The sequence below is a fragment of the Triturus cristatus genome, chromosome 6 (assembly GCF_964204655.1).
Source record: "Triturus cristatus chromosome 6, aTriCri1.1, whole genome shotgun sequence".
In the NCBI taxonomy this organism is placed as follows: Eukaryota; Metazoa; Chordata; class Amphibia; order Caudata; family Salamandridae; genus Triturus; species Triturus cristatus.
The window spans coordinates 616,028,638-616,054,456 of NC_140589.1; the positions used below are offsets into that span (position 1 = coordinate 616,028,638).

The 25,819-nt window shown below is 43.9% G+C and overlaps 1 protein-coding gene across 1 annotated transcript in view; it reads left to right on the forward strand.

Annotated features, from left to right (window-relative positions):
• The window catches only part of LOC146817646 (trypsin I-P1-like), a 59,342-nt gene extending 34,684 nt beyond the window's left edge, over positions 1–24,658 (forward strand). Inside the window, exon 5 of the mRNA XM_085611107.1 lies at positions 23,606–24,658. Within this exon, the coding sequence (XP_085467233.1) occupies positions 23,606–23,755 (150 nt within the window). The 3' untranslated portion in view covers positions 23,756–24,658. The remainder of the gene's footprint in view (positions 1–23,605) is intronic.
• Positions 24,659–25,819: the final 1,161 nt, after the last annotated feature.

Genomic DNA, 25,819 nt, shown 5'->3' on the forward strand with positions numbered 1-25,819 from the left:
TGTTATAAATATGGCAACATGTCTACAGGCCTCTGGGAGCAAGATGGCAGGTGTTTGTAAATGTGACTCTTAGAAATGGGAGAAAATTTAAATGCTGAGTTTTATGAAATCCTTGTAAACATACAGTTAACTGTTCAGTTTAATTTTCTCCCATTTCAAAGTGTTGCCTTCACACACAGCAGGCATCTTGCTCCCAGTGGCTTGTAGACACAGTGCCATATTTATAGCTGAAAAATACATCCATTACTTTAAGTAGGACACATTTTAAGTGCATGAAAATGTTCCATATTATCAACATTTTAACAGAAAATGTTTCTGCTCCTTAAATTTCTCCCATTTAAAAAATGGTTGAATGCTTGTGTTACACATGTAACACTGCCACATATGGTGAAAGGTATGTCCTGTGCCACAAGTGCCTACCAAGCAGACTCTCAATCACCCGTACACATATATCCATTAATAGCTACACATGTTTAAACATCTCCAAAGACCACCCTCTCACTGACACACATAGCAGCCTTGTCATAGTGCCCCTAGTCCAAGGATTTTGTTCAAACCTTAGGATATGGCCTATGGACATTAGGCTTAAAGTCAACAAAGCTGGGGGTTGGGAGGGAGGTCTGGTAACACTGCACAAGTTGTTTACACTTCAGTAGCTCAAGATGATTTTCACTGATCAGATGTAGCTCTCACTACAGAAAATATTGGAAATCCGTGGTATAAAGTCATCCAGCAATGCCTGTGCTGCATATCTGCAGACATTCAGTAGGACAGAAAAGAAAGAATTGTGCATATGAGATAGGCTGGAAGTCCACACTGGGTCTCTCACACATGTGCACTATGAGTTGTTAATAGCATTGATATACTACCACTCTGTAAGAGATTTCAAGGGTGGAATTGACATTCACTCTGCATCAGAGAACTGCAGATCACCGCTCCCAAACCAACCACAGACCATGTGTCACCCCAGGGTGTGATTGACAGTGCAGCAACTCTGATACAGCCAATCATTATGTGGTTGAAACCGGACTGTATAACAGGCTCTGTGCTGTCAATTACACAGTTAGTGTAAATCCTGAGATTGAAATGTATTGGGAACGGGATTGAAAACAGAGCAGAGGAGAGTCAGAAGGCCATGGAGAACACAGCCAAAGCAGGGAAACTGGGAAAACATAGAAATGAGACAATCTTTGCTGCTTTTTGGAGGCCCAATATTCTGCAATTCTATTGTAACAATTTCAACCTTTATAACATATAATCTATTACATTTATTTAAAGAAAATACGGTAAAAAAATCTTCTTTCCTGGATGTAGGTAACTTAAAGCCTTACCAGGCTCACTTTTCCAGCTAAATACATAACATGTACCAAACAACCCTTCTGATTGGAAACAAAAAAAATTGGCTTTTCATTAGGTTTAAAGGTTTGCACACATTACACAATGAACAATACCTACTACTCTCAATGCATTTGAAGTTTATACCTGTTACAAAGTGAATTATTTAAATAAAAGTCCATAGTCATTGTGACCTGTCAGAGGTAGAAGAGACAGAGTTATATGAATGGGAGTAGCACTATTTTTCCTAACGAGAACATCTGTGAAGATGTAAACAACTGCACAGAGTAACCACATCAAGGATCACTTGAGAACTAGCTGAACGGTAAGAGGAACATCCACTTGAGCAGGAGCTGCACTTTTTTGACAGTGCTGTATTTCATTTTTAGGTCTGGCTTGACAAAGCAGCTATATGTACTACTTACTTCTACCAATTCTTTAGAATGTTTTCTAAAGTGAATTTTGGCTCCACCCAGAAGAGTATGTCTTTCTCACCTGATGCTATAGGTTGTTCAATGTATTTTCCTTATCCAATGGAATGCTTGCATTGTAATCAATAAGGGAATATTTACATCTAAAATGTATCCTGGAACATCACACATTAAATTATTTACCTCAGAGCTTCAATGTATACAGAAAGCAGTAGTTTATTTTGTTATTTCACTGCAGCAGGCCCTTTTAAATTTTTTAGGGGCATATTATCAAGGGCGGAGTTAAAAATTAATGCCGGTTTAGCGGCAGAAAACTGCCGCTAATGCAGCGATAATGGGCTTGAAAATATGCCACAGAGAATTCCAATAGAAGCCCATGGTCACACCAGAACATGGGCTTCTTTTGGAATTCTCCAGGGCATATTATCAAGCCCATTATCGCCGCTTTAGCCGAAGTATTCTGCCGCTAAACCGGCGATCATTTTTAACTCCGTCCTTGATAATATGCCCCTTAGTTAGGCTCCAAAATGCAAGCCATTTCTTCTAGGTTATAGGGCATGTCCCTCTTCTGGGCAAGTGGCTAAAAGTCTGGATGAAATCCGACCTAGCCATGAAAACATAGGTCAATAAAGTAATAGTAAGTGATGGCATTTACAACATAAAACAAACAAAAAAAAATGTGGGACATAAGTTTCACCCTCAAATTAAACATGATTTGGGCAATCATTCTGCCCGAATTGATTTTAATAAGAGGCTTTACCTGGGTATTTTAAAATAATATTTTTTTATTTGAGCAGATCGAGAATAAATATACATAAATAGCATAAATCATAAACAATATTCTCATTATAAAAATATACAGCAACTTAGACCTACAATAGAGCCCCCAAATGGATTTTTCAGATTCCCAAGCGATTTACCTGTACTTTCAGCAACCCTATATCAGTAAACCTATATACGGCCTCATACATTTCAAAGCTTTCCAATCATTCCTACAGTGTAAAGTGGACGGATCCTAGTACTTCAAGTAGTATTCCTTGATTAAGCATACATATTTATAATGTGCAAAGAACTAGATAAAAAAAGATACAAAGTACTCCTGTGCATTACAGGCCAGTGGGCAAAAATAAAACTGTTTATAAACGTGCTCTTGGGATTCCTAATGGAACAGCGCCAACTCGATCCAAGGATTATACGGTCCAAAATGGGCCGAAGCCACACTGGACCATACTAGACCACAGAGACTTGATTAAAAGTTGAATCCAAATACTGACAAGAGGCATTGAATCGCTTCAGACCCCGAACCCTTTTGGCATATGCTTTCTCGAACTGCTTTGTTCTGATCATGTCGCTAAACCATTCCTGATAACTTGGAACCCTAGAGGTTTGCCACCTTTGCAAAATCAGAGAGCGAGCGACAGTGAAAACTATTGCCAGAAACCTCTGCCCTGATTTAAATACATTTCGAGATTGCCCATTATGTAAACAAGCATTGGCATAGCCAATAGGTCTCGCCTTTTGGGACCTGCTGCATAACTACATACTTATAAGGTCCCAAAGGCGAGACCTATTGGCTATGTCAATGCTTGTTTTATGTTGACAGTGCTGCACAGCACCACTTCAAGTAATTGGCAAAGCCAGCAGCTTCGAAAGGCAAGATATGTTTGCCTCGTCAATGCTTTTTAAAGTTGCTGTTTAAAGAGTTTGAGTACCTTCATGACATTTTAACTGCCTGCAATTCGAGCGCTCGTTTGGGTGAGGATTTCTTCTATTCGCTACCACAAAAAATAATAGTAAAATGCAGGGCACATCTGAAAACATGTCAAAAGCATGAAAACATGCAGCGAAGCAGGGTGCCACATGCAAACTGATCTGCCATCAAAGTTGCGCATGCTGTTGTGCTCTACACGTTGGCATAATGCTGGGAGGGCTGAAGCATAAACACATTAACTCATGAAAGTCTATGCAGTATAGTGTATGTAACCGTGTGTTTACTATAAATAAAACAAGATTTATTTTCAAAAGGCAAACAAATTTTAAGACCTGGGGCACATGTAGCATGTATTTTGCTTGGGCAGAAGCACCTATTTTAAAGTATCTGGTGACCAATGTGCCAGGGCAGGCTGTGCTGTACAGGAGCAACCACTGTATAATAACAACTTAATTTGTGCCAGCTGTTGTGTGCCACTATAGCTAATCTAATGTGCTGCAAAACTATGAAGGAAGCGCTGCCAATTCCTGTGGGGGCGGGGTCCGGCTTAGAGCAGGCACACGGACATAAAATGCACATGGCCCATTCTAGGTTTTTTACACAAGCACACATTCCTAAAGTCACTCAGGCATGAGCACACAGCACAACAGCCATTCTTCTGAGTGTCTTGCAGCAGCCACACACAACCCTCTGGCTCATTCTGGGATCTTATACAACTGACATGCACAGAAAAAGACATGCACACAGGTATGGGGAATTTGGAAAGCACAAACAGTCTTATGTCTGCAGACACACGGCTGGCTTACACAGAGGGATTTGGGACACACAAACACAGATCTAAGACCTTAATGTGGGGCCCTGAGAGCGCACACAAATATGTTAAAAGAGTTAACTTCATGCAAGCGTCTCCTAGTCCCAGAGCAGACACGGTGGACCCTCCGTGTGTTCCAGCACCACACACGCTCAGCAGTGTGCAGATATCCCGTGCTGAGCGTGCAGGTGTTAACACTTCCAGTTATATCATGAAAAGCGATGCACGGCTCACACATGGGACAAGGCTTCTGAGAATAGCAACACATTATTTTCCTGTGTGGACCTGTTACCGCGCTCACTCCTCTCACGATGCTGTTCAGGCTGTTTCCAGCCTCAGAAGCGATGAAGTCCCTTTTCCGTTTTGCTATTTTTGCCGCGTGCCTTGTTATTGCTGTCCGGCGGCCGTGGGGCTGTTCCTGCCAGCAGGCACCCATTCAGTTGCCAGCTGGTTTCGTACGGGATACACAGCGAGCACTTGCAGATGTGGGCTTGGACAGCTGTTGTGGGTGAATCTAAAAATGACAAGCGCGGCCCTGCAACCGCGAAAGTTAAAGCGACGCGCACTCTGCGGCCAGAAACGCCACGGTAGGGAACGGGAGGCGTGGCTTCCAGGCTCAGTCCATCTACAGCGTTTTCCTTACGGGAGCGAGCAGCGGCAGGAGCGATAATTGCAAACAGATGGCGCCGCTGCTCGCTCCCGCAAGGTAATCGCTATTCATGCACGAGGGCCCATTGAAAACAGTGCAGATAATGCACGAGTTTCCACAAAGGCCCAGATTCATTCCAAGAGGTCACTCCCAAAGCAGCGATTCCGCGCTGCGTAGGCAAGACCTAAGAAACAAAAAGTACTAAAGCTGGATCGACCTCAATTATTTCCCCGTTAACCAAATTTAAAACGGACGCTAGCTTAGACAGAGGGCCCTTAATCCAGGACAAGAGTAAAAGATATGAAGCCAGCCCCTTTCACCCTGATGCTTTCAGCAGAAACAACAGTTTGTCGAGAGTCGGATGCATTTTATTTACTATCTCCAGGGTATAATAGGCCATCCAGCGAGAGATAAAAGGCATCCTTTTTAAGTTTGCCGCTCTCAATGATTTATGACCTAGAAGCATATAGTCTTCCAATCTCTCACTGAGAAATCACATTGAGTTATTGACCGTATTTTATCCAGCATGTTGATAATTACGCTGAAATATGTTTGAATAATCCTGAGTGACATGTACCCCCAAATACCGAATAGGCGTGTGATGTCTTACCTGAGAGTGCAGAAATGCTGGAAGAACTTCAGGAGGAGAGTTAAAAAGCAGGACTTCTGTTTTTGTTGGGTTGATCATATAGCTCCCAATATTATTAAACTGATCAAATTCATCGAGTGCCTGCTAAATAGTTCCCCTTTCTGGTTTCAAGTACAAGATAATATCATCTGAAAAGAGTTTCACCTTGGTCATACGTGAGAGAGGTGCCTCTATAGCCTGTGAAGCCCGAATGCTAATTGGTTATGGTTCTATAAAAAATGTAAATAAAATAGGCGAATGAATACACCCCTGTCGGGTCCCCCTCTTTATTGCAACCGTACCAGCTAGATGACAATTGACAAGACTTTGAGTGTTGGCTCCATGATTGACTTTTGATAACATGTTGACAAAGCTTAAAGGGAACCCAAACCTCTGCAGGCCTAAAAGCAATGCCTCCAAGTTAACCAGATCGAACACCTTCTCTGCGTCAGCCATGATAACCACTGCCTTCATCTATTTAACTGAGAAAAAGTTAATTGCCTGGAGCAAGAAACTCATATTGACAGCCATCAGTCGCCCAACAATAAAGCCTGTTTGGTCCCTATGGATTACACCCTGGGCCAGAGGACTGATACGAATGGCCCAAACATTCATGAAAAGCTTGTAGTTGGTGGCAAGAAGATTAATTGGCCTATGAGAGTTGACATCTGCAGTTTTTTTTCAAGAAGCTGACTATTGCCGATTCCCTAAACTGAGATGATAATTCGCCCCCATCCTTAATGATATTAAATAGCCCGGACAGAGTGGAGTCATTCACCGGCAAAAGTTTTGTAAAATTCAGCAGGAAAGCCATTGTTGCCCGCAGCTTTGCTGCAGGGCATTAAGGCTAAGTAATCATTTAATTCCTTAGCTGTAATAGTTATTTTTTTTAAACTGTTTTTATTTTGCTTTTCAACATCAGCCACAACATCAGTAGGTAAGCATTGTGCCTAATACGTTCAATGCTAAAGCAGTCTATAATTACATTCTGGGATAGAGTGACTACGTTCGGGCGATCCATCCTCTATTTCAGCTTCCCCCTTCCCCCTACCCAAATTGGCCATGCCCCTCCCCACCAACATATTCCCAATGGGTGTGAAAATCCATCTATTACGTGCTAATTTTGACTAGTGCATTGCGTATTCTCCAGCCCGGACCCTTCTGTCTCTAAATTGTAGTATCTCAGCCATGGTGGTCATATTTTGGTAAACTTTTTGGGAATCCTCTAGGAGTATATGTTGTTCTTTTGGCCCCCATGTACAGATCCATGCTGACCCGTCATTCTGTCAAACTGCGCAGGCCCTCAACTCCCCAGTGTTGAGCAATATCCCTCTTCGCGACTACCAATCCTAAGTTACTCAGTAGGGGTTTGTATCTAGGGAGGTTGATATCTGTTGATATGCCCAATAGTACATATTTGGGATCCATTGGAATCTGGACCCCCAGTTTATCATTGAGTTCCTTCACTATTCGCGTCAAGTAGCATTGTATCTACCGACACTCCCATATGGTGTGTATATAAGTGCTTTGGACGGTTTTGCATTGCAGGCAATTAGGTGTTTCTGCCCTACGCATAGTGTGCAACCGCGCACTATCATAATACACTCTGTGTAGGATTTTAAATTGGACCAGCCTTAGTTGGAGCTTAATCGCTACCTCTCTGAGATGCATCAATGCTCCTTCCCAGTCAATGTCTTCTAACTGGCCTGTGGTTTCCTCCCACTTAGATCTGAGGCTTGTCAGTTTGCCAGGGATATTATTAATTAAAGTTTTATAAGTCCAGGAGACCGCTTTTGAGGGTATCTCTTCTTGTGGTAGTCTGCCTTCAAGCGGCGCATATTCAGGTATGTCCGTTGCATCAATATTTTGTGCTCTCCAGGCATGTTGCAATTGCAAGTATTTATAGCGTTGGGTGTGCGTCAATTGATATTCATGCTGAAGAGCCCCAAAAGTAATTAAATCCCCGTCCTTCAGTATGTCGCATAACGTCGTGATCCCAACTGTGTCCCCCTCCCTGAAGCTCTGAAGCTTCGCTAGTTCTGGTATCGTCTTACCCTTCCATAGCGGTGTAGCTCTAGTTCGTTTTTTGTCCCATCTCATCTGTCGCTCCATCCCCTTCCAGGCCTCAATAGTCTTTTTGGTGGCCGAAAGCAAATCTTCTCTTAGCTGTAATAGGTGACATAAGTTGATGAGCCTGGATGTCTTCTACAAAAACTTCAGAGGCTACAAAATACAGCTGTGAGACTGCTTAGCGGTCCAAGAACAAGAAAGCACATGGCACCAGCAAGAAGATCCATACATGCACAGTCCAATTTAAGACCTTATGAATGACTGACTACTCATCATATGGGGCCTGAAGTTTTGTCTTCCCAAGTTGTATGAAATAAACCCCAAAAGAGTGTACAATCTGCCAAATAATTACTTCTTCTTGGGGTGCCAAAAGTTAAGAAATCAAAATGGGAGGTCTGTTCATTCCTGGCCATGGCTTATCAGCACTGGAACTGGCTCTGCCCTCAGGGATCTCAAAAAACAACTTCCCTTCATCCAAGCTCTGAAGTCACAACTGATTTGCCAACAAACTGCAGCATCACTCTCTAGTTAAAAAAAAAATCTGGTTTTACCTTTCCTTCATTATTTCCGCCCCCTTAACAGACATACTTCAAAATTTGTGATCGTTTGTTAGGATGGTGAATTTATTCTATAGTCAATGCTTGCGGAAGGATTGAGGGTGATTGTCAAGATGATTCGGTGAAGTTTTGTTTCTGCACAAAAGAGCTCCTAGAGATTGCCCAGCAGTGGAGGGTTTGCGTTTCAGAAATCATAAATTGCTGTATATTGGAATTTAGATTCCAAGAACTCCTGGACTCTCCTTGCTGAGTGCGGTGAACAAAAAAGAAAGAGAAAAACAAACGCTTGTCACTCACAAAGAGCAGTATGAGATGAGAGACGAACTATATGTCAAAGTCTAATGAGAGCTGAGACCTCCACCAGTGGCTGGGTCTACCTTCACTTTATGAACATTAAAAGAACTAAAATAATTTACCAGTTAAATAATAGCCAGAATTGTATGTTGTTGTACTTATAGTATATGTGAATACTTTATTTTTGGTGTGGTTGCGTATGTTTGTGACGTGTGTGCACGTATGTATGCATAACTGTGGTGTATGTATTATATGTGTGTGGTAAAGATGTTTCACAACGTGTAGTGTGCTTGAGGAGTATGTGTGTAGATGTATGTGTCTGTGGCATGCATTGTGGGCGTGCCTATTGTTACTATGCATATGGGCGGTTGACCCATGCATTGCCTTTGCTTCTACAGAAGCTCTTTTTTCGTGGACCTCGCGCCGGGTTCGCGCTGCTCTTTTCAGCGCTGTCTCTGAAGTCTGAAGCTCAGCTTCCTTTTAGTGCATAGAACAACCAGGTGTCCTAAACGGACAAACTTGACACAAACAGCAGATAAATCTTGTTTGCAAACCTAACCTGGGAGTGAGGCCTAACTTACTCTGACACAGCTCTTCACACCCAGCCTTTTCGCCTGTGCTCTCGAGCACTGTGGAAGTGTATAACAAACAGAGGCCTCAGACCTCAGTGTGTCAACACTGGCGGTATTTACAATATACTAAGAGTATAGACACACCTGCTAAATTACAGATTCACCATTGCCTCCAAATGGCTCTATCGTCACGTGTGACACCGCCCGCCAGGCCTGGATTTTAAGCCAACAGCACCTTGCATTCTGGGAGTTGTGCTGTGACCATCTAAGTAAGGGGTTAAACATTCCAGCATACAAAGTGTTGTTGGATAAAAGCTACGAATGGACACAACATGGTGCCAATGCCACTTGGCAGCTATGTTTTATTCAAGCACAAGGGGATGTTTAATTTCTGCGGAAGGAGCCCATAGCCGCCCAATGGGAGGGTCTGCTTCAGGCACTTCAGAGGGTCGAGGAAGAGTGCTCAGGGGGACAACTCGAAGGGGGGGATGGGGACGCAGGGTAGATGCCGGAGTCTTTAACCGTGTGCAACTGTGATGTTCCGTGTGGGAGTTGATTAGTATTGTCATTTAAGAAGAAAGTAGTAGTTGCCATTGAGGGGAATCAACAGTCAATCTGAAATGCTCTGATATGTTGTTGAGGAGGCCGCGAGGGTGGGGGGAAGTGAGATATTGGTACCAATACCGGTCTGCGGTGAGATTGTTAGACGTTAATTGTTATTATTCTATTCCGTCTGTTCCGAAGTCCACGCTGAATCAGCTGAAAGACTATACTTATGGGACTGCCGAAACTAACCAGTCACCAACCTGTGAAGCATCGCAGAAATGAAAGGAACAGTATGTTGTCCTTGTAGGTAATCCGGTGTGGTAGATGCGCCGTGTATGTTAATGGGCTCAGCCTTCATGCAATGAAAATATGCATCTATTGCCGATATGAGTCATCATGCATAGACTGCACAAAAATATGCTTCTCTTTATGTACCTGTAAAATTCAATAAAACAGATTTAAACAAAAAAAAGGGGATGTTTAATTTCCTCAACCGAAGCTTCAGAAATCTGGCGTCAAATAGCAAACACGTTGTGCGGAGAACCCAGAAACGTGCTGTGTATAGCCCCTGTGTATGGACCTGAGGTGTCATTCTCCAAGAGACCCAGTGGTAAAAGCCCACAGTTGTCTCTAATGCATGTTAGTGCCAGGCAGTGGTCGAAGTGGGGGAAAAAAATTTAGGAAAACTGTGGGAGGAGAATCAGAGGGCAGTGGGCGGAGTGAGAGGTGTGACAGAAAGAGCAAAATATCCCAATTTTTAGTATTCGTTTCCCATTTCACTAACTGGTTACAGTTTATTACATTATTTAATTTAACCAATAGATACACATGTTTATTTAAGGTTAAATATGTGTTATTGACGTTCAAATACATTCACAAAGTGGGATACCTTTCCAATCACAGAATGTCCCAAATATCCTTAAAAGTGGATTCGCAAGCCATTTGTCTCCCAGCCATGGAGTTTCTGTCATCAGCACTTTTCCTCCCTCTTTCCACAAGAGCAGTTCAAACATGAATGGCAAAATATCCTAGTTTGCAAATGTTTTCCACATAACTATGGCTTTGCCATATTTGCCACATCATACATCATCTGCTGCATAATCTGACGATTTTAACTAATAAATTGTTTATAGCTCAAACACATCAAAAGTTACTAAAAATGTGACTTGTGCTGCTGTGAAGTGGAGGGCCCTTTGCAAAGGTTGACTGGTCACCTTTCTCATTGCTGCAGTTGTATGTTCCACTAGTACTAATAAGGAAAACTCTTTGCAGAGACTGTTAGCATGTGTACAAATTTCAAAATAATAAAGTATCAGAAAATTTACAGCAACATTAATACCAGTGTAGGGTGTTAGAGCACTTTACATCACACATATTACACAGAGACAATCATTCATATGTGTGTAAATCACTGTGTAGGAAATGTTACATAAGACAAAGGACTAGAAGGTGTAGGAGTCACATGACAACCATACTAGTAGGCAGCATAGTTTAATAGTGATTGGTCTGCAGAAACACAAACTCAGAATCAAAAACATAATACCATGGTTGGGGGTTCTCTTTAATAACCAGAATTGATTTCTACCCAAATTAACCCTTTTTTGCAACATTAGGATAATCGAAGACTGAGGAAAAAAACATAACGCTCTAATTTATACCTTGGAGTTTGCATGCAGCTCTTACATGACAGTTAATAGCTCACTGTTCTATGTTAGGATATTAACTTATTAACTGCAAGTAACAATAGGGTCTCTCTGACAAAAGCAGTGACCCACTGACCTATTCACATTATGTGCACTTTGTGATCTGCATGGCTCATGTTCTTAGCAGCATGCACCTCTGCCATTCCTTTTCATGAGTCAAACCTTCCACTATACAAAACACCATCTCTCTCTACTAAGAACATTAATCACTGGAATTATCAAGACAGTTTTATTGTTGCACAAAAATGTTGGAGGCCAGGAAGGAGGTAGCAAGTGCTTTTCAAACCATATTATAACTACAAACACGATGCCCCCACCTGAAGTTAGCGCCTGGTGCGGTCGCACTGCCCTGGAGCCACCCTGCTCAAGGGTCCTGTGACCTCAGTGACAGAGTCACTGCCACTCTATGTTGTGCTGCTTCATAGGTCTGTCCCCAAGACTGGAGGTGAACTTCATGGATAGTGGTGGACAGGCCTTCAAGGTTAATCCACACTTGCCACCGCTAGGGTCCACCTGCTGGTGCTAAGGCACCAGGGCTTTTAAGATCTTGCGGCGTCTTCTAAGGTGTAGCACAGGAATGTGCTCCCTCAGGAGAGTGGTCTGGGAGCCTGATCATTAAGGCTGAACCTGGTTCACCAGTTCCACTTCAGCAGCTCTGACAATAGCGCCACATCCTCTCCCCCACTGAACACCATACTGCCCCACTTAGAGAAACTTGTACTGCACTGACCCGCTATAAACACCTGGATGTGACTCAATTCTTATAACGCACTAGACAAGAGCAATATGCTGCCTACAAAAAATTAACAACATCCTAGAAAAAGCAAACACTCATAGGGAATGCAAGATTAAGTAAAGCATGTGAAATGTAAGCAGGGACAACATGGTTACCTTTTTCCATTTACACTCATTATTCTGAAATTAGTGAGTGCTTTTGCATGAAAAGGTAAGGCCATGACTACAGGGCCCGGAAGGGACCTGTTTCAGTGCCCATTGCTTATATCCTTTCAATACATAGTCAGTATGGTTTAAAAAGACCACATTCGTAAACACACAGTCGCTGTACACATTTTGGGGCATATTATCAAGGGCAACATCGCCACTTTAGCGGCACTTTTTGCCACTAAAGCGGCAATATTTTTATCGCCCTATTAGCAAGCTGTCGCTAACAGCTGTTAGCGACAGTTTACTGGCAATAGCGTCCGTTTTTTTTTGCTGCTTTGCATGTCAGCGATATTTATCGCTAATGACATACAAAGTAGGCGTTCCTCACTAAAACTAAATGGAAACAGTCGTAAACACAACTTCCCCCTATTATCAATGCATGCGTTGCGATAAAAAAGTTCGGGCTAACCGCGATTATCACTGATTCCTAATGCCTGATTGAAACCTGACTTAGACATCTTTTCAATGGGAGGTGGATTGTCAGGCTGAGACCACCTTAGCTTATTACCAAGGATTTCACAATCGCAGGAATTTCATCACTGGATTTCCAGCTATTGCTGTTTTTTTTCTCGCCTTGGAGATACACGTTGCTAATAACGTGCTATCTCCGCGATAAAAACCAGCGATAACCGACGGTAAACAAATTGACGCCAAACGCGCTTTGCGATATTTATCGCAAAGCGTTGCTAATATGCCCCTTTGTTTTCCAATTCACTCATCAAGCAGGTATTTCAGTACCTCCAGGCAAGGTGCACTTTCCCACACAGGGAAAACAATGTTGTTCAAAGAGAGAGGAGAAAACAAAAGAATCACTTCACTGGCAAACACTGTAAAGTAGCACTAATGTGTTTAGGTGTAAATAAATCAATCTGGCCACCTTGCAACCACTCTGTCTTGCTCTAATTAGTTATTTATTTTTTACATTTGGAATGTTTTATTTCTCTCCACCCCGAGGCTGCACTTGTGTCAGAAAAAGACAACATTTCCGGCAAAAATGTTTTTCTTTTTTGGATCCATTTCACAGGGGAGCAAATAAACGAACGGAGGAAAGAGAGGGTAATACCCGTTTCTTGAAGTCTCGGTTTTCACTAACTGAGGAGCGAGACAGAAAGAGAGGGAAGACTTGGAGGCTTAGAGGCCGTCACCGTGGTGTGTGCGCACAGTTTAATTTATGGGGAATTGGGAAGGCCGTGCGCACAGGAGCACCATTTTATTTGGGAAGACTGAAGAGGCTTGCTTGCAGGCGCAGCCGTCTCCCTCGCTGAAAGTGAGGGGGCCCCTGGAGCGTGGGGGCCCACCCGCACCGCGGGGGCTGCAGGGGCCTGTGTTACGCCCCTGCATGACACAGGGAATATATGGAGAGAAATATTGCCTTTCAGCAGGAAATGGTATAGTCCAAAGCTCTATATTTGATATAAAATCGGGGCCTTCGGTGGTCATATCACTGAAAATACAAGAATTTTTTTTTTTTTTTTTACTGTCTTCGGGTGCTCGTGGAAGACAATTTATATGGCCTGGAATCTAGGGAATGCTAAAGTGATTCTGGTATTTTACTGACCTCTGCTGGTCGTTTTCTATCAAGAAAGTTAAATAGATGCAGTTACCAGAAAAATCAAAAAAGAAAGTCCCTAAGCAGAAAGCAATTCTGGTATTTTAAGAATGAATGAATGATTGAATGTGTAAATCACAACAATACCCTGAGGGGTCCAGGAGCTGCCTGCAAAGCACGTGCATCTTAGCACAAGGGGGATATGTGTTTTATGCCCTAGAGAGCCAGGTATTTAGTCTCTTCCTCAAAGTTAGCAAGTTGGTCTCTTGCTAAAGAGAGGTAGGCAATGAGTTCCACAATTTGGCTGTAGTCGTGATGAAACTCTTACCACCCCACTTGTTCTTTTTTATTCTAGGAATGACCAGATTTCTGAGATCAGCTGATTTTAGTGACCTGGCCGGGACATAGCGTTTGAGATGACTAGCTAACTGGGTAGGGCCCGTTTGATTGAGAGATCCAAAAGCTATACAAAGGGATTTAAATTTAAAGCGGCGGTTGCTGATTCTGTTTTGGGAATTCCTAGGAGAACCTGGATGCCGTGTTTTGTAAGGTCTGCAGTTTTTGGATGCTGCGTTTTGTTGCGATGGTACGTAAGACATTGCAGTAATTAGGTCTTGAGGATATCAGGACGGATATCACTTTTTCCTTACTTCAAGCGGAATTGATGGTAGTACTTTCCTCAAGATTTTTAGGATAAAAAAGCAGCATGATGTAGTGGAGTTAATCTGAGCTTCAAAGGACAACTTAGGGGCCTATTAGGATGGCAGTCAGAAGTTCTCCCCAACTGCCATGGTAGCAGGAAACGACCGCCCGCAAGGACCGCGGCATAACCGCCGGCCCAAATAGGATGCTCCGCAGTCGGAATCAGACCACGGCGGTCGGATTCTGGCGATTAACATTGCGGCGGTTGCTGCTACCAGCAGCATCGCCGCGGTGTGAAAAGGAGCATGTCATGCATTTCACTGCACTACGTGGCAGTGCCTGCCACCTGATACAGGGACATGGGTACCCCCAGTGCACCCACCACCCCCCAAACACATTGGGGGCCCGCAATGGGCCCCAGGAGACATTCTCCGCATGCCTTTCCATGGCGGTTCCACCGCCACGGAAAGGCTGGCTACCGCCGGCATCATAATCATGCTGGAGGAGCCTGGCCCTGCACCGGCATCATTGTAGCAGTCCAGTTCCGCCGCTAGGCATGCATGCTGACTGGTACCGGCAGAAAAGTGGCAGGAGGAGATTATCACTGCTGTGGTCGACACCGCCATGCTAATGGGACCGGCGGTTTTCAGGGTTGCGATCGCGGGCGGATGTCTGCCGCCGGTCCAGCAGTTGCCATCGCAGGCCTTGTGGCGGCCATCTGTCCACTATCCTAATAGACCCCTTAGTGTCCATAATGACTCTCAGATTTTCTGCTTTAGGAAAAGGCGGGGTAGGGACTATTGTCTGACATCCAGTTCCCGATGTGATTCATACAGTCTTGGAAACTGTTTGCTGTGGAGCCGGATGATCCCCTTGTAGAGACAATTATTTGTGTATCGTCCCGTACGATACTAGGGAAAAAACGTAGCTTTTTATTAATCTGGCCAGTGGAGTGACGTAAGGTTAAAAAGAGTGGGACTCAGGGAGGATCCCTGAGGTACCCCACATGGCAGGAAAAAAGAAGGGATATGTAGTCGCCTAAAGCGACCCACTGTGATCGCTCCAACAGGAAGGCACCTAGCAGGGAGAGCTCTTTATCCCTGATCCCGATGGTGGGCAAATTGTCTATCAGCAGCCTATGATTGACCATGTCAAATGCTGCCGATAGATCTAGCAGGATTAGGGAGATGCTCCCCTGCTGTCCAGTGCTCATCTAAGCTCCTCAGTGGCCATGATTAGGGCCAGTTCTGTGCTGTAGTGTGCACAAAAACTGGACTGAGAGGGATCCAAAATTTCATTTTGCTTTATAAAAGCAGACAGTTCTGAATTAATGGTCTTTCCCACCATTTTAGAAGGGAAAGAGAGTCTGGAGATTGGCCTGTAGTTAAGTGGATAATTGGTGTCGAGTGAGGGTTTTTTTAATAAAGGGAGTATGGACGCTTTTTTCCATTTTAAAGGAAAACTCCCGGATATGCGGAAAAGTCCCTCAGCAAAAGTGGAAGCAGACAAGTCCTGGGGCTGATCTCCAGAGCACACAAAGTACATACAAAAGATCTTTCAGACAGCGTAAGTGCTACCTAGGCTCTACCTAAAAAACAGTTAAAGGCAGTATTTGTCCATAAAAAAGTTTCTTCTGGACAACCCTCTTCGAATCCTGCCCCTGCCACTCTCCACATCTGCCTTTGTGCTTTCTTTTTTGGAGATCTATTAGCCTGATAACTTTTTCACTCTAACATTTCCACATGTTCGCCATCCTCAGAACTTACATGACTGGTACTTTTTCATGAAATTACGTTTACCTGAAATGGTACCTCTTTAAAAGTAATTTCAGACCAGAACAAAGTGCATAGAACTGGCTTTAATGTGCTAATGCATGCACATATAGTAATGTAGATTGCTACTGTTCAGCCTTTGCATGAAACCAACATTTTGTTGCATAGAAAAGAGACTGTATCACGGAATATTGAGCATAGGAAAAACATGGCATCAGAATATCACGGACAGAATATTTAGTGATAAATATCAAATGTTGAAGTGCATAGAGAGGAAGTAAAGATTTACTATTCCTAAATCCTCACCTATGCACCTTGAGGATATATATGTGATTTTAGAGTTAAACATAGGCTGCTTTTTCTGTGATCTTGCCGATGTATGATAGATGAGAGATGTGCCTGTAACTGGCAAAGTCAACAGGGTCTGGTGAAGGTATCTTTAGAAGTGGGCGGATCCTGGGAACATGACTTGAGTGAGAGAGGCATTGATAATTGTAAATTGGGGCAAGCGAGGATCCTCAGAGATAACTATAGTGACGGACAATTTTAAGACATCATCTTCATAAGAAGTGGCTTTGAGGGAGTTCTGTAAGTCAAGGAGATCTTAGAGAGATAGGGCTCACAAGGCTGAACATTGTATACGAAGGGATCAGGATAAAAGGTGAAGCTTGGTAATGTGCTATCGAATTTCCTGTATATTTTCACTGATGAAGAGGTTGATGGCATTGCACCTTTCTGTGGAGTGAGGAATAGGTGGGTTCAGTCAAAGTTTGGTGAAGTGGTTGAATGTTTTGAACAGCAGTCTGCTTCTATTGGTGGCTTTATTAATGGTGTTTGTATTGCACTTTGCTATGGCTGACGTGATGAGCTATCTGCTTTTTGTTCGGAGGGACTTCAGTATCATGAGGTTCTCTGGATTTCTGTTTTTCTTCTGCAAGTAGCATTTCAATAGAGCCTTCTTCCAGTGTGATCACAATCACAATCATTTCCAGAACATGTATCATCCCTCACAGTCTTGCCTTGACAGTGTGGTTTCAGTACAGCAATCCCTTCTCAGAGGGGGGTCCTTCCATCAGTATCGCAGTAATGTGAGCTCATTCCTAGTTCTTAGCAATGCCATCAAAATGGACATTAATTGCTTTAATTTAACTGAAGAACAAACTGGGGCATTTACTTCTCTCAATTTAGTAGCAAGAAATCTACTTGTGATGAGGTTTCTGTTGGTATTGAAAAGTCTGAGTCCATTAAAAATCATATGCGGGAGATTATGCAGTGGCAGAACCTTGGAAGTAGTATAATTATCCTACTGTATCACCAGAGTTTACCATGGTGGGGTCCTCAATTAGAGTATGGCTGTGAAGGAGAGTAGGATCTGCTTCACATGGGTACCCCCAATTTTTGCTGGTGTTTCACCGTCTTTCGACATTTGTCTGGCTGTGGCCCTGCTAATCAGGACCACAGCCTAGCTGCTGCCTCTCTAAAATGGTTTCCATGTACATTAGGTACATATCTAATTGGATTCTGGAGTGTCTTATAAGCCCCTAGTATATGATATACTATGTCCCTAGGGCATAGGCACCTCAGAGGCCTACCAGGGGCTGCAGCATATATTATGCCACCCCTGGGAAGCACTCCAAAATGGCACCCCAGGTCTGCTACTGCAACCCGGGGAAGGGTGTGCTTGCACCCCTTACTGTGGTATAGGCTACCTATATCACTACCCTATACAGACACATATAAACCTATAAGCCACTCCTATGGCAGGCCTTGACAATCCTGAAGGCAGAGTGCTTGGTTTTATGTGAGAGGGTGCCCAAGCGTGAGCTGAGCCCCTCTGCAGCTTTTGGAAATACTTCCTTATAGCTGTTCTGTGATACAGCCATACCATATACTCTTAAGTGCATTATAACCTTGCGGTAAATGCTAACTTTGGAATGGCAGCATCAAAACATGCCGTGTTTGGTGTCAAATGCTTTGGAATACTACCCCCCCGCCAATTCTGGGGGGGGGGGGTAGCAATCCACCCTTCTAGAGGGACAATAGGTTTCCTGTCGAAGGGAGGTGTGACCACCTCCCCGGATAGACTGATGTGTATTGGGGCTGGGCACTGGGGGCACGTTTGCTGTCCCTGTGCATAGCCCAGTTCAAACCGTTTGCAGGGGCTACCTGCCCCTGCTCTGGCTAGAAACTGGACAAAGGAAATGGGTGTAACTACCCCTCTTCCCAGGCCCACCCATAGGTGGGGCCTTAGAGTTAGTCCATCCCCTAAACTTACAATAGGTATAGGAATCCAGTCCCTAGGACTTTAGATTACCCTGGACGAAACTCTGCAACGTACATCCTGGACCATCGACGTTCTATCCTGACTAGAAGACTGAAGAGATCTCCCTTGGGGTCAAGGAGTGACTCCCCTGCTTGGCAGTCACCAAAGAAGCAACTGACCGGTCTGCATGGCTCAAGCTCTCGCCAGACACCGAACTCTTTGCATCACCAGAGGTGGATTTACAGACTTCCCTGAGGCTACCTTGAGACCACAGCAAAGCTGAGGCCCGTGACTATCGTGGGTGACGTGGAACCGTGACCCCATGACTCCGTGAACTTTTGGAGCAACACTATCTTCCTGGTCCTCCTCGAAGTTGTGCTTTGGGCTCCAAGTAGCCCCAGTCTTGAGCATCACCTGCATCGAAGATTGTTGGCCTCCCGTGGGGCAGCTTCAAGTGCGACCACTCGAGGCTCCTTCGCGATCACTAGCCCATTGGCTAGCAGGTCCCTACAATGGCAACTCCTTTTCTGATTGGGCATTCCTGGTTGCTCCAGACATGCTCTGACTTACCCTTGCTGGGTGAGTCCCTCAGACCTTGCTGGTCTGCACCACAGTCCTTTCTCTGAATTCCAGTGACATGCTGTTGCCAAGGCTTGTTAGGTCCATTCTGGTCGCCGACACCGCAGCACTCAACAGACTTTGTGGAGCAGCTCGAATCCAGCTCATGGACTTCGTCGACGCCTCCTGGACCTCGTGGCTGAAGAGTCAAGACACCCATCAACTCACCTGAAGCACCCGACATCTGTGGGCATTGGTCCATCCTGCCCTTGGTCACTGGCTAGTAACCCAGACTCTGTCCCCTTTGCTTTCAGGTTCCTTCCATCCCAGATCCAGGCTTGGATCTCTCCGGACACTTCTCCTCTTCACGGCAGCAGCAGTTCTTTGCAGGCTCCCATTGAAATCGATGATGCGACCCGACACCAAAAGGCACCTATGCACCCGGCTTCCCTGGGTGAGGTAACTTTAGTACTCCAGTGCTCACGTGGGTGCTAGCCCTAGAACTTCTTAAGTCCAAAAGGGTTTGGTCCTGACTCGATTATAAGTGTCCCTAATCTTTAAATTTCCAACCGTGACATTGCCCATAGAAGATAACAGGAACCCGCGGTTGTGTTTACACACTGCATACAGTCCCCGTGGGTCCCCTGTGTCACTACCTTGGGTGGTTCCTTGGGGTCCCAGCGATTCTAGAGGCTATAGGCCTAGTGTCTATTCCTGTCGTGGTTCTTATACCACTTTTTTGGTATATGGTTTGGTACGCCCCTAGGGCCCAAACGTGCATTTGTGCTATTACTGATAATTGCTGACTTGTAAACTAAGTACTTCGAACTCCAGTCTCATAAAGTAAAGAGACTAGAGGGGTGTGTTGTATACTAAATACATACATTTTAAATATATACCTGGTGTGGTTGTTTTTTCATTTGATCATTCAAGAGATTATAGACTGGTAAAACAAGCTGTTTTACATTCCTTCAAGACTTAGCCTGAAGGCTGCTCTCCATAGCTACCACTAGGATAGCTTTCAATCAAGGTTGTCTTTAACCTATCACCATAAGGGGTTGTTTGGACTGATACAAGGTGCCCACTAGAACTAGTGGACAGCATATATCAGGCCACCTTCTCACAGGCTGTCTAGCCTGAAAGGTCCCTGTTTATGTTATGAAAAAAACTAATGCCAATCAATCTGCCAAGCCATGGTGGCATGTTGAACCAGCTAGCATTTTTCAAAGACAAACCCCCACAGTTTAGAGTGATTTTTCAAAGATGAAAAAGGTTGCTGACAGGCTGCCAGTTAGCGAGTGAAGGGTAGCAGGGGCTTGGTTTTGAAAATTATGTTTTCCTCCCAGCACCATCATCTCAAATTCCCAGATTCTCAGATTTTTGGGCAACCTCAAAAATATGATTTATGTTGGATAGATAGTCCCTGACTCAGCCTCTTGCTGCTGTTCCGCATAAGTGCTTTTTAGGGAGCATGGCTGTTAGTCTTGTGCCCAACCCCAACCTGGAAAACCAATGGATCACACTTCGTCTGGTCTACCATTTGATCTGTCCTGTTTTGGTGACCCTGCCAGAAGACTAAGCTCCCACCAGTATTGCTGTACAGGCCACTGAAACAGAGAAGCATTATGACCACTTCAAGGTGGTGATCCTCGAAGGACTCATGACCCAGGATAAAATACTTCGTTGTTCAGAATACATATTATATAGATATTGCTTATATCTAGTATGAACCAATGGTATTGAACTCTATGTGGCCTTACTGGTGTTTATGTCTAATAGCTAACAAATGACCTGAGAAGATTTTCTGCATAACGCACTTTTTCTGCAAAAAGCATTCCATTTGTCCAATATTTAAATTGTTTTACAAATCTAACAGTCTACCAATCAGCTGGCTTTATGTGCTTAAAGCATTTTTATGACAAATGATATCTGTCTATACATACTTGAATCATCTGTGTTAGATCCAGCGATTTAGTGCTGGCTAAGATCCATCGAAGCCAGTCAGGACCCTCTGTTCCAAATAGGATGAGTATGATAAACTTGTCCGATAACTTATGCTCACCCTCTGGTAGCTTGGCACTGAGCTGTCAGGATTATCCTTCAGGCTCCAGCGTAAAGTGTTGGGACAACACCACCCTCACAAAACACTGAGTTTGACACAAAAAGACTCCATACCGTATGTATAAAAACACTTGGCTTCATATTACACACACGCACTGAAATCAAAATGAGATACACATTGTATATACACTTTACAGTTATACACAATTGTCAAACGTCTCTATTGAAATCATAATGACACACACATTGTATGTGCACTTTACAGTTATATGCAATGGCCAGTCTTTCCCATTGCAATAATACACATCGCCCCTGCTGGCGCCCTGTTGACTAGACAGTCTGAACCATCTAAAACAGAAAGAAACTAACTTAGTTTCATCAATCTGGATTAGACCTCCAGGTGCCCAACGGCACCTGCACGAGGGTGGGATCACTAGTCCCCCTGTAGACAAACGGTTGTGACCAGGAATTTGGAGCGCTCCCTGGCTGGAAAATGTTTTCCCCTCAAGCAAAGGTGTGACCTGCCAAAGACCCCTGGCAGTCAGCTGCAGGTATTTACAAGGCACACAAAACCCCCTTGGATCTCATCATGATGTTTTCAATACAAAGCAGCCTGTGGCATGGGTCCAGGAAGAGGGAGCCAATGACCTTGTACAGAGGCCGCGATGTCAAGCATGGTTGTCGTCCCGATCTAGAGGCCGAAGACAGTTTCAGCTCTCGGCTCAGGTTCATCCAACACACCTCGGACACCACACGCTCTGGAGCACAAGTGAGCACAGGTCCCCTTGGTTTCAAACATGGATTCCTTGGACTCTGCAAGCTTTCCCTGTACTCCTCAAACTACTCATGTCCCGGCACCTCAGATGGCTGCTGATCCACATGCATACACTCCTCTTGCTCAGCAAGATGATGGTGTATGTCAGAACGGTCCTTGGCCCAACCACGATCACTTTCACCTGTCTCTGCCGCACCCAGTGCGGTCGTTTTGATCTTGCAGAGAGAGTGAGATCCTTTGTGTTCCTGAGATCTTGAGGACAGGAGGCCAACGCACTTGCCCTTGGAGACGTACTTCAAGACCCAGGCCACAACAGTTGCCATTAGCTGCAGGCCTGCAACGTCCAGGCAAAATCCACCAAGTAATAGTCCTAGTCTTGGAGCACGACAAGCTCCAAGCCACCACAAGTCTGTAAATAGTTCAGTTGCAGTCCCTCCTGTCTTAATGATTCCTTATGTCAATGTCCCAGTATCGAACCAGTGTAGTATAGTTCCAAATCCAAAAGTGTCTCTACTTTTGGAGTCCGAAGCACCAGTAGTTATACCCACCATGTCCATTGAAGATACAATCAGTTCATAAGGCCACCTTTGAAATGCACAGGCCCTCTCTAAATGATGTCCTGTCTGCCATCCTACACCGTGAGGTTTGATCACAATCTTTAGTGGGGCAAGACCCTTCCCCTTGGACGTAGGTCCCTGTTCCACGCCCATGTAACCATCCCAGAAAGGCCCTTCAGGGTCAGAGGTTTGCAGTTTCCCGTGAACCCCTAGTTTATGGCCCTCTATCAGGAATGCACAGATGTGGCTATCCCCCTAACACAGAGTTGTGATTTAGGAGACAGGCTGCCAGGCACACAGAGTCACACACATCGGAATCCCCACTTTCCCAAAATGACATTTCCATTACCGTAATGTCGAACCCACCCCCACCATCGGAGAAAATTCACCATTACGAATTCATCGATACCAAACATCATACTGTTGCTATTCTGCCCTTATGAAATGATGCTAGACAGCCCTTTCCTAAATCCTCGCTTACTAATCCATTGCGAGAAGCAGGACCCATTGTACTGAACACACCACCCGGTGTCATTCACGACTCTGGCAAGCAACACATACACACACCTGCCCAACCTCTTCCCAACACCACACCCTGTCACCAGGTAGAACTCCAATATAGTAGGAAACAAGCAGAACCTTGGCATGCAGCTTTGAGAGTGCCAAGTCGAGTAACAGTAACCAGTGCACACAGGTCCCGCCAGGGCAAACCTGTGGCACAATCGATGAACTACCTCTGTGGGAGGCACAACCAGTACCGGAGGCCCACAGAGGCACATTTGAGCTACATGCCTTGGTACAGTTCTTACCCCACGACAAGGGTCTTACAGCTAACTCGAATCAGCCCATCATATATGCACTGTTCCACAGTATGTACATAATGAGCTCAGTGCTTTGACACTGCATGGCAGTGTCAAACGCGCTCAAGTCCTCAGGCTAGCACCCAAAGCATGGGAAAACTGGGAAGGAGAAAAGCAAAATGTCGAGGGAAAGCACCATTTCCAAAAATCAGCACCACTAATATAACAACAATTAACAACGAACTGCCCTTAGACTAGTAACGGCTTGCAACTAATCAGTAAATAAACTATAATAATGTTGAATAAGATATGATAGTGCAACAGAAGAAATGCAAAATAGATATTGTAATGCAAAGTCTTTCTGTTTTCTTTGCAGGGAGACTCTGGAGGACCCCTCGTGTGTGATGGGCAGCTTCAAGGAATTGTCTCTTGGGCTTATAAGTGCGCCTTGAAGGGCTACCCAACGGTTTACACCAAAGTCTGCAACTATAATGCCTGGATCAATTCCATCATCTCCAGCCAGTAACTAAAGCATTGAAAGCCTATAGGCAGTGTTGATAAATAGATTCCTGAAACAAAACAAATAATTAGGATGTATACACTTAAATAAGCATACATTATGTCCTACATGTTATTACACGGGCAGCACTCTCAGGAGGAAGGTGTACACATGGGCTTAATTTAATGCCCGTCATGATGTCATACTCTGTCTTACAAATTTGGAGACAATTTACAGCATACACATATTGTGATATTTGTGGTCAAGCATATTGTACTAAAGATGTAAACACATCCCTACAGTTAAGTACAAGGTTACATATTGTATGCAAATTAAATGAACTTTGGTACTGTCCCATTAAAAATATTTCTGCATTTAGAAACGTATATCCACTTGTGATGCTGGCCACGCAAGTTTATATGGGATGCTGGCCTTGTGTGTTTGAGGTGCATGCTATAAGTGTTGGGGGGATTGTGCTCTGTGTGAGCGACTGAAGGGTGTGCAGGTTGTGCAAGGGTGTGGAGATAAGATAAGTATGGATGGGTGGGCTTCGTCTGTGGGGAGCATGAGGCTTTTAGTGCGGGGTGTTGCAGACTATGGAGAAGTGCGGGATCTCTTTAAGGGGACTGTTAACTCTGTTGGAGGATGCTGGGACTCTGCCAGAGGCTGGAGGACACAGAAGCAGATTGTTTTGAGCACTGTGCCAATTCTCATTCCACCGTTTTCTATTTCCATCATTTGGTACTATCAAACTCTGCTATTTCTATTCTGTGCATATTTTCAGACGCCTCTATCTCCTTCATAGAAAGTGTGAAATTTTGAAGACCTACATAGAAACGTTTGCATTAAGACTGCCTACTGTCGAAGCTGACATGTTTTTGATGTTTATAATACTGGTTACCTATAATCAATATAATAAGCAAGATGATGCATTTATTGCCATGATTGTTTATTCTTGTTGATGCTTTAGTGTCTGCCAGTTCTACATTTGTTTTTTGTAATATGAGATAAAATCAGCAATCAGATACTATAAAAACTCCATAGCCAAAGAGGGACTTCACACTAGCACTATCACCCCCAGAAGACACACCTGTTTGCAGCATCAACCAGCCTGTCAGAGACAACATCAAAGACAGCGAGAAGTGGATTTAGCCTCTTTTATAGCCCTGACCAAGCTGCAATAAAGAATAGCTGACTCACTATTTCATAACAAACACAGGTATCCTGTGGCCTCCACCTCAGAAACCACAGCACTAGCTTACTATTTACTGCTTTAGCTAAAATTTGCTTAGTGCTTACAAATAGCCTGAGAATGTTAGGATGCTAAGAATTCAATAACCTTGACAGACATATTCCTGTTGCTTTCGCTGACCATGTTTGCATTCCGTGTAATTGCCAATCATATTTTATGCAGGACATTATGATGTTAAAATAAGTGTTTTCAATTACATATTCTCTTCCTTAGTACTATTTGAGTGTGTTATTCATTTACAAAAGCGGGTTTGGATTCCTTGCACCAGGCAGTTATACATCAAACCAGTAAGACTTTTGGGGTGGGGGGGGGGGGCAGGGTAAGAGATTGTCTCAAGATGGAACACATGACAATCCCAAAGAGAATTTTCTGCTAAATTTATCCTGGTTCGATGTGATTGCTTTGAGGTATTGGGACCCAATCCCTTTGAATTACCTTCAAAAGTCAAATCCTCTAAAATGACTGTGATTGATTTGCTATAGAAGATACCTATTGCACACTTAGTAGTATATATGGGATACACAATACAATGCTTTTGATTTAATATGGAGATGCTTTGAATATGTGCAGCTTGTTGGAACAGCAGCGGAATGACTAGAAGTCATCAATCAACTAAACCTCTAAGTTAACTATAACCATTAAAGGCACTGTCAACAACCCAACATGGTGTTTCAGTCTCTTTGGAAGCTCTTTGCTAGAACTCTACAACAGGTACTCCATCTGGATTTCACAGGAAAGGCCCTTATAGAAGCTGTTCCTTAATTTGTAACATGTAGAACTCTGGCTGATAATGCATCATGGACTTGAAAAACAAATACCACTCTAAAGCAAAGTACGAA